Source organism: Aspergillus melleus (assembly GCF_016097325.1).
Source record: "Aspergillus melleus strain CBS 546.65 chromosome Unknown contig2, whole genome shotgun sequence".
Taxonomy (NCBI): domain Eukaryota; kingdom Fungi; phylum Ascomycota; class Eurotiomycetes; order Eurotiales; family Aspergillaceae; genus Aspergillus; species Aspergillus melleus.
The window spans coordinates 1360330-1373041 of NW_025763371.1; the positions used below are offsets into that span (position 1 = coordinate 1360330).

Sequence of the window (12712 nt, forward strand, 5' to 3'; positions counted from 1 at the left end):
CGTCCTGACCATGAGATTTGTAACTGACGTCCGATAGTTCTGACCGTGGAAGTAAACGCCCGAATCAACGGCCTAGTTGGGCCACTAGCTCATCCACACTCTTCATTTCGCGTCCGTTATTCTCTCCGACATCGAGAGCCACCAACACGCGACTCACGCAATTATAACCCGCGATGCCTGTCGTCAATTCGACGATCTCTCGATCCGAAAACCCCTCGTCCTGCAAACGCGCAAACGTGGCGTCCTGCACCCGCACCGTCTGGGTCATCTCATCTGCGTACTGAACGATAGCACGCTGCCGCGTAGTCAACGAACTCCGCCCCAGGGACTCAATACTAGCGGCCAGCTCTTCTGATGTGCCGACAGCCACCGAAGACAGCGTACGCACGGCCTGCAGCTCCTCAGGCCGGATCCCCCCGCGTAGAGCGAGCGGGGCGTGGGCGTTCCATTCGTAAACGGCATTCGTGAGAACCGCCACGCGACACACAGCCAGTTCTAGCAACCCTTGATCGATGATCGTACGCGTGCGGATGGCACCGAGGAAGCTGTTCCAGCCGTCCGCGACGGGTGGTGAGTGCAGGAGCGACAGATCGAGGGGAATGAGCGGGCGGGGATGGCGGCGGGCAGCAATGCGGGCGTAAATATCGGCCGTGTCCGCGTCCGGAGAGGCAGGTTCGGTGGGGGCGTATGGGAGACGCATTTTCAGTCCGGGGTTTTGGGTTGAGAATCGTGGGATATTGAAAGTCGGGGATTTGAGTAACGCTCTTCGGGTGCCGCTATATATGTGCAGACAGTGCAGGGTCTCTAGTCTCTGGCTTCCCCGTACCGTCCACGGCAGCATCGTTGTTTGTGGTTGGAGTTGGACTATGCTTTTATCCGGGCGGGACAAGCCGGAATCACTATCTTATTTCAGTTGCTTACCCTGCCGACTAACGATTGTCGCTTCAATATAAGAATATGATTAGTTGCGCTCTTTTGCTTGCTTCGTCTATCTATCTCCAGACACTGGTGAATAACCCATATACAACCTCATAGTCCTACAGCAGAGTATTGAGCGTTGAATCGTCAGGTTGCAGCTCGGATAGGCCCGTTTTTTAGTGCCGCGAGTCGAAAATGGCGCTAGTGGATCACGTGACCCACACCCGAGAGTCTCAAAATTTCGACTCGCGCGAACTTTTTCAACATTTTACAAGTACTTAGTAAGTAGTTACTAACTACTTAGTATAGAAAGTACTTAGAAAACAGTTTCCAAGTACTTAGCAAGTACTTGTAGAGTATATATTAGGAATTACGTAGGGTAATTAGGGATTACGTAGGGTAGGGTAGTAGGGTAGTAGGGTTCTTTAGGGATTATTAGGGTTCTTTAGAGAATATCTTATATATTCTTAAGTAGTTGGGAAGTAGTTGGGAAGTAGCTAGATAGTACTTAAATAGTGATTAAGATACTTAAAAAATACTAATTAAATACATGAAATCTAAATTCAAAAATTTCGCGCGAGTCGTTCTGCTTAATAAGCATGAACTCGCGCGAGTCGAAGCGGGAAAAAGTGGGGTGAACTCACGCGTGTTCAAAATCGAACTCGCGTGAGCTGTGTACACTTGAATCGTTTCCCGACGGGCCATGTTGACTGACGTCATCCAAGCACACGGCAAATGCTTTCGGCAGATGGCATCAGTCTCCCCACCGCCAGCTTCAGTGCTGGCAGCCTGACACTACACAGTGCAGGTAGTAGTAGGTACTTAAACAAACTAATTGTTTATTGGCTGTTTGCTTTTTCCTTTCGTATCTAGTTTATCTGAAGTGATACAACTACAAATATATCAAGGTGATCTGTATTTGGACACCAGGAAACACATCAATCGACAGCTGTATTCCCAATCCATAATGTAAAAGAAGTGCACCGTTCCACAAAAGTGTTAGATTATTATTTTTTTTTCTAAAAAAAAATGGAAGAAAAAGAAAGAAACAAGAACGTTCGATGCTGTGTTTGGCAGTGGTTTGTTTAAGCTTCTTAGTAAGGCTGAGGGCTGACTTTTGCCGGACCGAATTGGCTCTAGTGTGCCACATGGCACCGACCCTACTGCAGCCGCAGGCTTGCAGATCATTTTTCTCTCAACGATCAATCTCATTGTGAAGGTCAACACGGAAATTGGATGATCTAGACTAGCTTGGTAATGAAAGCTACTGTAAGACTATTAAGATGTAGTTAGTATTTTGAGTTTTCAAATTACAAGAGACAGGGCAAGTACTGTCAAACCTATTGCATGAATCTTTTTGTTGAATAAACAGACTCTTTTGTAACTAAGCTTAGAAAAAGGTCCATATATCATCAAATTATAAGCTTTTGGAGTTACATTGCTCCATGAATGTAGAATGGTTTAGTCTACCAAGCCCCGTCTGGTCTTCTCTCGTGCTGTCAGGAACCTTCCGGCTTGTTCCCAGGAACTTGCCGGTAGGATCCCTCCGTATGGAACTTCCCGCCAGGAATCTCCCGATTCCTGGCAGTCATGTTGGTAGTAGGCAGTATCATAAATAGGGGCTTCTGCCCACACCCAGCTGCTGCATCCCATGCAGCTTATTCTTTGCTAATACATACCTACGTTCAATGGTTTATGTTCCTTACACGTGCCCGGCTGCTTGCTAATGAGGGCCATAACTTTGTCTAGTGCGCATGATAGTCACGATGGAACAAAAATGTTCTAATAATGCCGTTTGTATGGGCAATCAATCCAGAGCGACCAAACCAATCAAATAAGGTTGCTAGAAACTAAATGATAAATTACCAACTAACCAAGGAAGGGAAGCCACTATTCCTGCGTGCTGGAAGGATCAAACTCCATGGGATATTCTTTTTGTCTGGAGACTTTTAGCGAGATGTTTGGTGGTTTGCCTTAGCCAGGGTAGGCTTTTCCACAGGTGCTCTGGACATACCACTGCCTTCAGTTCCCCCGGCTTCAGTTTCTTTCCCTCATCAGCCACCTTCAACCTTCGATCGCCCTCCAGATATCTTCCATCTATCTAAACGAAAACTATCCCGACCCTGATTCACGATGAGTCCTTCTAGAAATAGACAGTACGACTATCCAAAGTTAGCACGTCCTGTTTCCAGATGAGCCAAAACAGTTCCAACTGACTCGTGAGCTATAGCCGTTTCCAGCACCGCGCCACCCTTTATATCCGTATCCATACAGACTCGGGCCATGGTAACATATATATCTATAACGAAATCCTACGTCAAGTCTGTAGGGAACTGGAAATACCTGGTGAACGTCGAAGATTCCTGGGCTATGCCCCTACACGACCGGAGCTTTTGGGTGTACAGTGGTTTGAGGTCTCCTTAGAGGTCCTGGAGGGAACTCGCTACCGGGGCCACCTGGAAGCGTTGAAATCTGCGCTTCACAGAGCAATCGCCCGCGGCTTTCGTCCCGACCCTAGCAACAACTTTCTGCAAGTCACTCGGTATCCGGTACCAGTCTTGCAGCAAAACCGAGCACGAGTCGACTAGCACCAGATGTCGAGCCCCCGGGAAAATGGAGAAAATCGACCGGCTCAACCGAGAAGGAAACAAAGGAAACCCAAAGGGTAGAAACAGGCAACTGAATGAAGAGCCTTGCAGCAAGAATTGTTTTTGATTTCGGCAGGGGCCTAAACTAAACCGGTGGTGTATATCAACGCCGCGGAGGTGCCGTTTGCCGCCAGGTGCCGTAGACATGAAATCGAACCGTGCCAGATCACTCCTCCTTGGGTTATTGCGGAGCTCTGGCTGCCACGAACCCCGGAGGTATGGGATAGGGTGCGGCCCAGGTGTCTATCACTTCTAGCGCCTTCCGCTCGCCTCCTTAGGGTGCCTTATCCTCCCACTCTGACCCCGAGTCCGCCTCCGATCCCTCTCGCTCGACAAAATCAGGATTCAAGACCGCTCCTTCTTGTAGGCAACGGGGGCCTACTCGGTCCTTAGTCCCAGCCGGTAGTTGGCCCCATACATCCTTGGAAGAGTGGTCGTTATATCGGGCATTCCTATATCTGTGGGTGATGCTCGGAGCTCATTCAGTCATAACTGAATGACGAGCTTTACAAAAGCCCGAAGAACAAAGAGAACAGGGGATGAAGAAACACAACATATAGATCGAATGAACAAGCCTGAGCCAAATTCATTCCATAACCAGGTGGCTTTCCTTGTTATCTGTCAAACCCTGCCCTTAAAAACTGTAATAAGTCAACTGGAGCCTCATTTCGAGGCGAGACTTTATCTTCAGATCCTCCAGCAGCTCCACTTCCCGGTATATGAGTTTCACATCTTCAGACGATCTCCGTGCCGCCAAGTAGACTTCCAAAAACTCCACTACCTCTAATTCATTTCCCTCAAAATCCAAACAGGGGCAAGACTTGCCGACCTCGGCGCCGCTCTCTAGTAGGGCTAACACACCCTCCCAAATACTCCCTGTTATACAACCATGAAGGAGGGTATAGTCGCCGGTGGCTTTGTATAGTTCGTCAGTTAATAGTTGAGGCTGCCTTGCGAGAAGTTGAGTCAGACAACTTATCCTATCGACTGGAGAAACTTCCTGACCCGTCAGATCATGGGCAAAGCCGAGGAAAGCACAATTGAGGGAAGGATAACCCACGCCGGCTGGATATAACAAATCCGAGTCCTCTAGAACTAAATTCTCTAGCATGAATCCATGGTCGATTGATAATTGTAGAATTTGGCAGAGATCACGCCTCTCACGTATCGCTTCATAGCCTATAGCATCAAGTTTACACCCCGCATGAAGAAGTGGCGATATAAGATCAATTTCATAATCAAACTCTTCTTCCCAGCTAATATGAATACCGATACTACACATTCCATAGGCGCAAGCGTAGCGTATAGCACTCGAGATATTCAAGGTCCCCTCTGGAGGGTCCTGATATAGGAGTAGGTCTATGTCAACCTTATACTCGAAAAGCACACTCATAGCGTCAAGTCGGCCATACCAAATAGCCGTACCTAGCAAGCGACGTCCGCCGGTGCCGAAAGAGTTCGGGTCGACTCCTGCAGCTAGAAACGCTCGTAGGGAGTCCATGCGGTTCTCAATAATGGCCATTTCGACATGTGATTCGGACGGCTTTGGGTGAGTGAACCAACGCTGGGTAAAGCGCCAATTCTGAAACTCTGGCATTTCGGGGCATCTTGGGGCACGTCCTGTGGGGAGTAAAGCAAACTCCTTTGCTGCCTCCTGTCTTTTATCATGCAAAACATGGTACAGACTCTTGCAGATCCGCGAGAACCTGCTGATACTGACAGGGTCCATGAACCGCACACATCCCAAGGCGAGTTCCACAGGGAGATTGTGGAATCCGCGGGAAGACATTGTAGTTGTCTAAGTGCTGTAGCTTCTGATTTGCTCTCCAGATTGAAGGATGAGGAGCGATGTCTGCGTGATGTCTGGATTCGTGCCTCGTTATATGCGGGCTGTTCGTCTATCGTGATCCTTCCAACGCCACTTGTATACGGGCACTTTCATGTAAAGCATGGCGACAGTCGGGATTTCCCTTGATGGTAAGGGAAGCCGTCATGCCCTATTCCGTAAGGTCGCAGAGGACCAATGACAGGCCGCTCCTGGTGATGCAATTGTCTGCTGAACCATGCATGGGACCACCCCGACAAGTGACTGGATTGACAGAAGGAGTTTCTGCACAGATTGGGAAGTTCCTTGTAGTGAGCCATCTGAGGTGAGCGGGTGGTTGTCTCTGCCACGTGATCTCGCTGGTCATTGTCCCAAACCATTGCATCCTCTTACAACCTCGTTCATTCCATCATTTCTAACAGCCTTACGAAGAGAGCAGCCACAAGACTGAGGAAGAGATGAGGGAGAGGTGAGAGAGAGGTGAGAGAGAGGTGAGAGAGAGGTGAGAGAGAGGTGAGAGAGAGGTGAGAGAGAGGTGAGAGAGAGGTGAGAGAGAGGTGAGAGAGAGGTGAGAGAGAGATGAGGAAGAAAGACACAGAATGAAGAAAGCTCTTTTTGCTACAATTACACGATGCCAAATGAAAAATTCTATTTACAAGTCTCCCACGCGACACGAAAGCCCCAGAGACGCCGTTCTAGTTTTGTCCTGCCTTCTGTGCCAACAGATTCAACGCACTTCCCGCCAGGACGAATGCACATTGATCCGGGCTCAGCGTGTGGCGCACAGGGATCTGCACCGTCTCGCCGGTGCTCTTCTTCTGCACGCGTAGCTGGATCTCGCCCTTGCCGCCGGCCTTCAGGACGTCGTATAAGCCGATGGTGTCGACAGAGTCACAGGCGTCGATGAGCTCATAGTCAGACGGGTTGGCGAAGGTGAGGGGAACCACACCCTGCTTCTTGAGGTTGGTTTCGTGGATGCGCGCGAAGCTCTTGGCCACGATGATGCGGCCGCCGAGGTAGCGGGGCTGCAGGGCGGCGTGCTCGCGGGCACTGCCCTCGCCATAGTTCTCTTCCGCGACGACGAGCCATTCGAGACCCTGCGACTTCCACTGCTCGGCCAGCTCGGGGATGCCGTGCTGCTTGCCGGCGTCGTCGTAGGCAACGTTGGTCTCGCCGGTGGCGGCGTTCACGGCGCCGATGAGCGTGTTGGCCGAGATATTGGGCAGGTGGCCCTTGTATTTAAGCCAGGGGCCCGCGGCGGAGATCGTGTCCGTGGTGCACTGCCCGCGCACCTTGTACAGGACCTTGAGACCCGAGAGCTCGCCCTCGGGGAAAGGGGCGAAGGGCTCGAGCAGCGCCAGGCGGTCCGAGGTGGGCGAGACGATGACCTCGCAACTGGCATCGGGCACGGCGGCGGTCGGTTGGAAGGACGGGTTGCCGTCGGCGAACCCTTCACCGGGCAGGGAGTGACCGGACGGGGGCTGGAAGCGGAATTCCTCGCCGGAGGGCGTCTTCAAGCTGTCAGTCATAGGGTTGAAAGTGGTCTTGCCGGAGTACGCGAGCGCGGTGACGAGTTCCGGCGAGGCCAGGAAGTTCATGGTGCGGCGGTTGCCGTCGTTACGGCCGGGGAAATTGCGGTTGTACGAGGTGAAGATGGCGTTGTCTTCGCCCTTGGACACACCGTCCGTACGCTTCCACTGTCCGATGCAGGGACCGCAGGCATTGGCCAGCACGGTGCCACCAGCCTTGGTAAAGGTCGAGAGCGTCTGGTCCCGGTCCAAAGTGGCGCGGATCTGCTCACTACCGGGGGTGATAAAGAAATCGGCTGCGGGCTGGAGTCCGGCGGCGGAGGCCTGCTTGACGAGGTGTTCGGCACGGGTCATGTCCTCGTAGGAGCTGTTCGTGCAGCTGCCGATCAGACCGGCGCCGAACGTCTCGGGCCACTGTTTCTCGCGGACGGTGTCGGCAAAGGCGGACAGCGGCACGGACAGGTCCGGGGTGAAGGGACCATTGATGTGAGGCTCAAGAGTCGACAGGTCGATAGTGATCAGCTGGTCGTACTCGGCGCCAGTATCCGCCCGGAGCAGGTTCTGAGGGCCCGAAGCAGCGATGGCCGAGGCCGCCTGGGCCACGTCGCCGCGGTGCGTTGCCTGCAGGTAAGGGACCATGCTGGGGGAGAAGGGGAACACCGACGTGGTCGCGCCCACTTCGGCGCCCATGTTACAGATGGTCGCCATGCCCGTGCAGCTCAGCGTCTCCACGCCGGGACCGTGGTACTCGATCACGAAACCCGTGCCACCACGCACGGTCAATTTACCGGCGAGGTGCAGGATAATGTCCTTGGGCGCGGCCCAGCCGTTCAGCTTGCCCTCCAGTCGCACTCCCAAGACGCGCGGCGCCTTCAGCTCCCAGGGCGCATCCACCAGCGCATCGACAGCATCTGCACCACCGACACCGATGGCAATAGCCCCCAGACCGCCCGCGTTGGGGGTGTGACTGTCGGTCCCCAGCATCATCAATCCGGGGGCGGCATAGTTCTCAAGCACGCTCTGGTGGATGATACCGGCACCGGGAGGCCAGAACTCAATGCCGTACCGCTTGGCGGCACTCTCCAGGAAATCGAACACCTCGCTGTTGCCCTTGATCGACTCGGGCAAATCCGTATCGGCACCGCGCTCTCCCACAATCATATGGTCGCAATGAATACTGGCAGGGACGGCGGTCGAAGGCAGACCGCACGACATGAACTGCAGCAGGGCCATCTGGGCAGACGCATCCTGCATAGCAACGCGATCGGGCTTCAATTTCAAATTGGCCTTGCCACGAATGTCGCGTCCATTCTCCGTGCCCGTCAACAGGGACTCCTCCGGGTTGGCAAGATGGGCGTACAAAATCTTCTCTGCGAGGGTGAGGGTGCGAGAGGCACCCAGGACTCGTCGTACTTCTTCCAAGTTGCGCACGATCCTGGGGTACGGGGGCATCCGGGAGGAAGCGGCGGCGGAGGAGGCCTCCGTGGCCAGACCACGGCGGCCAAACAGTCGCTGTGGGGAGAGACATTTCGGGGCCAGCTTCAAGATTGCAGGGTTAGCCAGGGGCCAGAGAACGGATTGGAAGGGAAGGAGCCATGTCCACGCCAACATACCCTCTGAGAGGCGGTCGCCCGCTGCCAAACAAGTTGCCTCACCATGATTTCCCAGCAATGTTGAGTGCACAAAGAGAGAGGAAAAGCGAGCGAGTTCGTTCTGCTGCCGATGACTCTTTTTTCTTGCTTTAGCCTCGCCCTGATTGGCCGCCACTACCGCCGATACCGGGCCGAATCCGTCGGCACTTGCGTTACCATACCGTACCGGGGATCCGGAAATCTGGCAGGTATAATACATTTGGTACGGTATCCCCAGTACATTACTATATCAACTACCTACTAAAGGTATGTTCATTAAATGTCTACCTCATCGCTAGGGATAGATTCATATGTGCCTGTTCTGTATGTACATCGACCGAGATGATATCTACAATCTACTCCTCAAGTCTTCTCCCGTCGACATCCAAGTCAATCTTATACGACTGAAACCGCCGACTCGGCACCTTCCGTTCAAACAAGATATCCAGCTCCTCAAATGTCCGGCCTTTCGTCTCGGGCATGCAGCAGAAGCAATACACGGCGCAGAGGACGCTCGTGCCGGCGAAGAGAAAGCCTATCTTGCCTCTCCAGTCCCCTTGATCTTCGTTCATGGCGTACGGAATCACCACGGCGAACACCACCGACCACACGAAACAGCTGACGGTGGCCAGCGCAATCGTGAAGCCGCGCAGACGCGCCGATGACACTTCCGCCAGCAGCACGTAGCAGAAAGGCCCGAGACTGACATCGTACACCAGCGTACAGACGAGCATGATGCCACACTGCGCCCATGTCGTCTGCGTATCTCGCGGGGCGAGATCAACCGCCCCGATGATGAACAATAGGATCGCTAACGTCGAACAGCCGAAGATGTACATGATGCGACGCCCCACGTACGACAATAACGGCCAGGAGATACACGTCCCCAGGAATCCGATGCCCGTGAGCCCCAGGTTCATGGAAAAGGCGTCGGACGAATCGAGGCCCGCGACTTCCATGAAGTGCACGGCGTAGTTGATGAAGAACACATTTCCGGTGAACGCCTGCATGCTATATGCCATTACACAGATGAGGAGTCGCCGGCGATTAGGTCCCCGGAAACACTCGAGGTAGTGTGGCCGGTCTCCCTGGAAACTCTCCTCCAGTCGCAGCGTCTCTCGAATGTGCGCCAACTTGCGCGACACATCCACCCCTCGCGTAGTCAGCCGCTGCAACGATGCCGCGGCCGCATCATCTCGGCCCTTGCGGCAGAGCCAGTACGGTGGGTCGGGACAGAACCCGACTAGGAATAGCATGATGCAGGGCAACGCCCATTGCGTCGCAATGGGGATCTTATACGCCAAGGTGCTTTGCATGGACTCAGTGCCCTTGAGAATCCCGGATGCGATCAGCGAGCCTATAGAAAAGGCCAAATTTGTCATGGTAGCCGCGAAGCCCCGAAGCACGAGCGGCGTGACTTCGCCGACGTATGCCGACGCACAGATCGGGTAAAAGGCGATGATGGCGCCGTTGACGAGTTGGCCGACAAACAGCTGGGCCGGGGTATGGCTGAAGAATTGAATGAAGATAAATGCAATGGACAGCACCGAGCAGGCTGCGATCATCCAGCGCGGACCGAAGCGATCGTAGGCGAACCCGGAGCAGAGAGCGCCCACGATCGCACCCAGCAGATTGGCATACTGGAAGGCGGACAGCCACTGCGCGGCGATAATGTAGGTGCCTTTGTACTGATATCCGTAGGTCTCTTTGAAAGTGTCGAGACCGACCAGGCCTTTGACGACGCCGCCATCGATACCTTTCAGGATAGTCGCCTACTCGACGATGTCAGTTCCATGATCCACGTCCAGTTCCAGGGCCATGCATACCAGATTCATAAACAGACCCCAAGCGACTGCCGGCCAGTGGCGTCGAAGAGCCACCCAAAAGCCCTGGGTGTGCTCCTCTTTACTAAACTGGAACGACAATTCAGCCTCTTCGACTGAAGAGGCGGGAAGAGACTGGACCAGAGTGGTGCATTTGTCCGCACGGCCGGCCATGACCTCAACGAATCCGATTATCGGGAAATACCGATCATTGTGCAGAGGGCCTTTGCGACGAGAAGTTCCGAAATTCCATAATTTATAGACAGCAGCATGGCGGGGTCGTCGTTCCGTCCAGTCCAAGGCTTTGCATTAGTCACTCACGTGCGGGCCCTAAGCGAGCGCCGAAGGTCCTCATGCATGATTAGTTTCTTCATGGCGCTGATAAGATGGTCGATCTTGAATTTTTTTTCTATATCTATTATCGACGTGAATCTTGCCAATTCTGTTGCGTTGTACAGAGAATGGCAATTGACTGCGTGGTGTCGTCGTAGGTACAGTACATCTCACTTCAATCCCGGTCATCGGATGTCCGAATGTTTCTTAAAGTGGAGCAAGATAGGCAATTCCAGGTGGGTCTGCAATTTACAAAAAAGTATGACAGGAGGATCAGATATCACCGACTTTAGCAGCGGAATCTAGGATGTCATAGATACTGTTTACAGCACATGCACACTGTACAGTTCTTCCCCGCGTCATAAGCTTAATGACAAAGTCAACATCTCGACCCTGCTATACTTCAGCAACAACAACCACCAGCATTAACCATACGCCATTGTATAAAAAGTCCATTCATTCTCCTCATCACATATTCCCTCGCAATTATATAAATTTGTCGATCTCATTATCTCCACGACTATAACAACATACCCCATAAACTAACCACCCTGCCAAAAACCCCAACCTCAACTCATAACCAAACCTCTCTAATCACTCCCCCTTAATCCTCCCACAAAGCACTACATCCTCGCCGAGCGGATACCACTTGACATCTGTCAACCTAGATACCGGGATCACCGCCCCATGCCCATCAACCCTCCTTTCCGGCGAAACCACGACCCCGCCACGACCCAACCACGTCGGCGCAATCGTCACCACCACTGAGTCAATCAGGTGCTGCGTCCGCGGCTCCAGTAACGAGTTGATAATCGACCCGCCCCCTTCGATCATGACGCTCCGTAGACCCTGCTCGCGCAGACACCTCAACAGTGCCGTCCAGTCGATGCGATGTGTCGGTCGTCGGGTTCCCATCTCGTCGTCATCGTTGTCGTCCTCGTTGGAAGGCGCATTGACCACGCTAACATCCAGCGCGATGTACTTCCCCCCATGACGCTCTAGTAACGCTTTCTTCTCAGACAAAGGAGGAGGGGCATGCGTTCCTGTGATAATGAACGGCGCCAGACCTTGCTTGGCGCGCGCAAGGGCCAAGATCTTCGATTCCACTGTGAAGTCCCAGCGCGCGGTAGGATCGATGACGATGGGCCGTGGTTGGCCGGTCAGTCCCTCGCCGCCGTATCCGCCGACTCCGGCGATGCGGCAGTTCAGGCCCGGGTTGTCGGCGATGGCGGTGCCGACGCCGATGAGAATGGCGTCGTGGCGGGAGCGTAGGTAGTGGGTCATGGCTTTGGACTGTGGACCAGAGAGCGTGGTGCGGGTGCCTGGGGAGAGCGCGAGGGAGGAGTCCAGGGAGGTTGCGAAGGTGAGGGTTGTGAAGGGGAGGGGGGAGGAGGGTTTGGGGTCTTCGTGATCAGGGGGAAGGTGGGGGGTTAGGAATGTACGGTCGGATTCGGAGAAAGTGAGGGCATCGCGGGAGGCCATTTTGGAGGATGTAGGAGGTAAGTTGATTGTGTTGGTTGGATGGCAGTCGAGGTGGATGGATTGTTCAGATAAGATTCACGGAGATTGCTGGAACCAATGTTGTCTCCGGAAGGACGTTTGAAGCTCCACTAGAGGGATTCAGCAGAGTAACCAATGGTATTTGCCGGGTTGGGTGGATGCAGACCGTAAGCTAGGTTGATCCTCTTGAATGTCGAGTTTGTTCAAAGCTCAAGTCAGACAAGCGTTACGAGTAGAAGTAGGCGGTGGCTTTATGGTTCCAGATCCCACCGGATTGCAAATCCAGAACATCAACCAGATACTCAATATGAGGGTTCCACTGCCGTAAAAACACACATATAAACAGAGAAGCAACCCACGATAACAGCATCTGTAAATCATAAAACATTAACCCATTCCAAACCCAAAATCAACCCAATCGTTGAAAGTCCGTCATGCAAATTAGGGCACGACATCGGAATAACCCCACCCGTTGTCGCCGCACCCTAACCCCATCCGGCCTAGT

At 53.3% G+C, this 12712-nt stretch overlaps 4 protein-coding genes across 4 annotated transcripts; all 4 read right to left on the minus strand.

The window, feature by feature from the left end:
- Positions 1-64: 64 nt before the first annotated feature.
- LDX57_003307 (carboxymuconolactone decarboxylase family protein) lies at positions 65-700 on the minus strand (the record flags this gene model as incomplete). The annotated part of the gene is made up of 1 exon (XM_046084952.1): positions 65-700. One exon carries the CDS (start codon positions 698-700, stop codon positions 65-67), a length of 636 nt encoding a protein of 211 aa, XP_045940915.1.
- A 5300-nt stretch (positions 701-6000) lies between these two features.
- Positions 6001-8624, minus strand: ACO2 (aconitate hydratase ACO2). The gene is made up of 2 exons (XM_046084953.1): positions 8534-8624; positions 6001-8459 (listed from the first exon to the last, which is right to left on the minus strand). Exons 1-2 carry the CDS (start codon positions 8576-8578, stop codon positions 6087-6089), a joined length of 2418 nt encoding a protein of 805 aa, XP_045940916.1. The 5' UTR covers positions 8579-8624; the 3' UTR covers positions 6001-6086.
- Positions 8625-8849: 225 nt separating this feature from the next.
- LDX57_003309 (uncharacterized protein) lies at positions 8850-10602 on the minus strand. Its single transcript, XM_046084954.1, has 2 exons — positions 10378-10602; positions 8850-10323 (listed from the first exon to the last, which is right to left on the minus strand). Exons 1-2 carry the CDS (start codon positions 10546-10548, stop codon positions 8908-8910), a joined length of 1587 nt encoding a protein of 528 aa, XP_045940917.1. The 5' UTR covers positions 10549-10602; the 3' UTR covers positions 8850-8907.
- A 620-nt stretch (positions 10603-11222) lies between these two features.
- RIB7 (RibD family protein) lies at positions 11223-12621 on the minus strand. Its single transcript, XM_046084955.1, has 2 exons — positions 12374-12621; positions 11223-12317 (listed from the first exon to the last, which is right to left on the minus strand). The coding sequence occupies exon 2, from the start codon at positions 12187-12189 to the stop codon at positions 11302-11304; it is 888 nt and encodes a 295-aa protein (XP_045940918.1). The 5' UTR covers positions 12190-12317; positions 12374-12621; the 3' UTR covers positions 11223-11301.
- Positions 12622-12712: the final 91 nt, after the last annotated feature.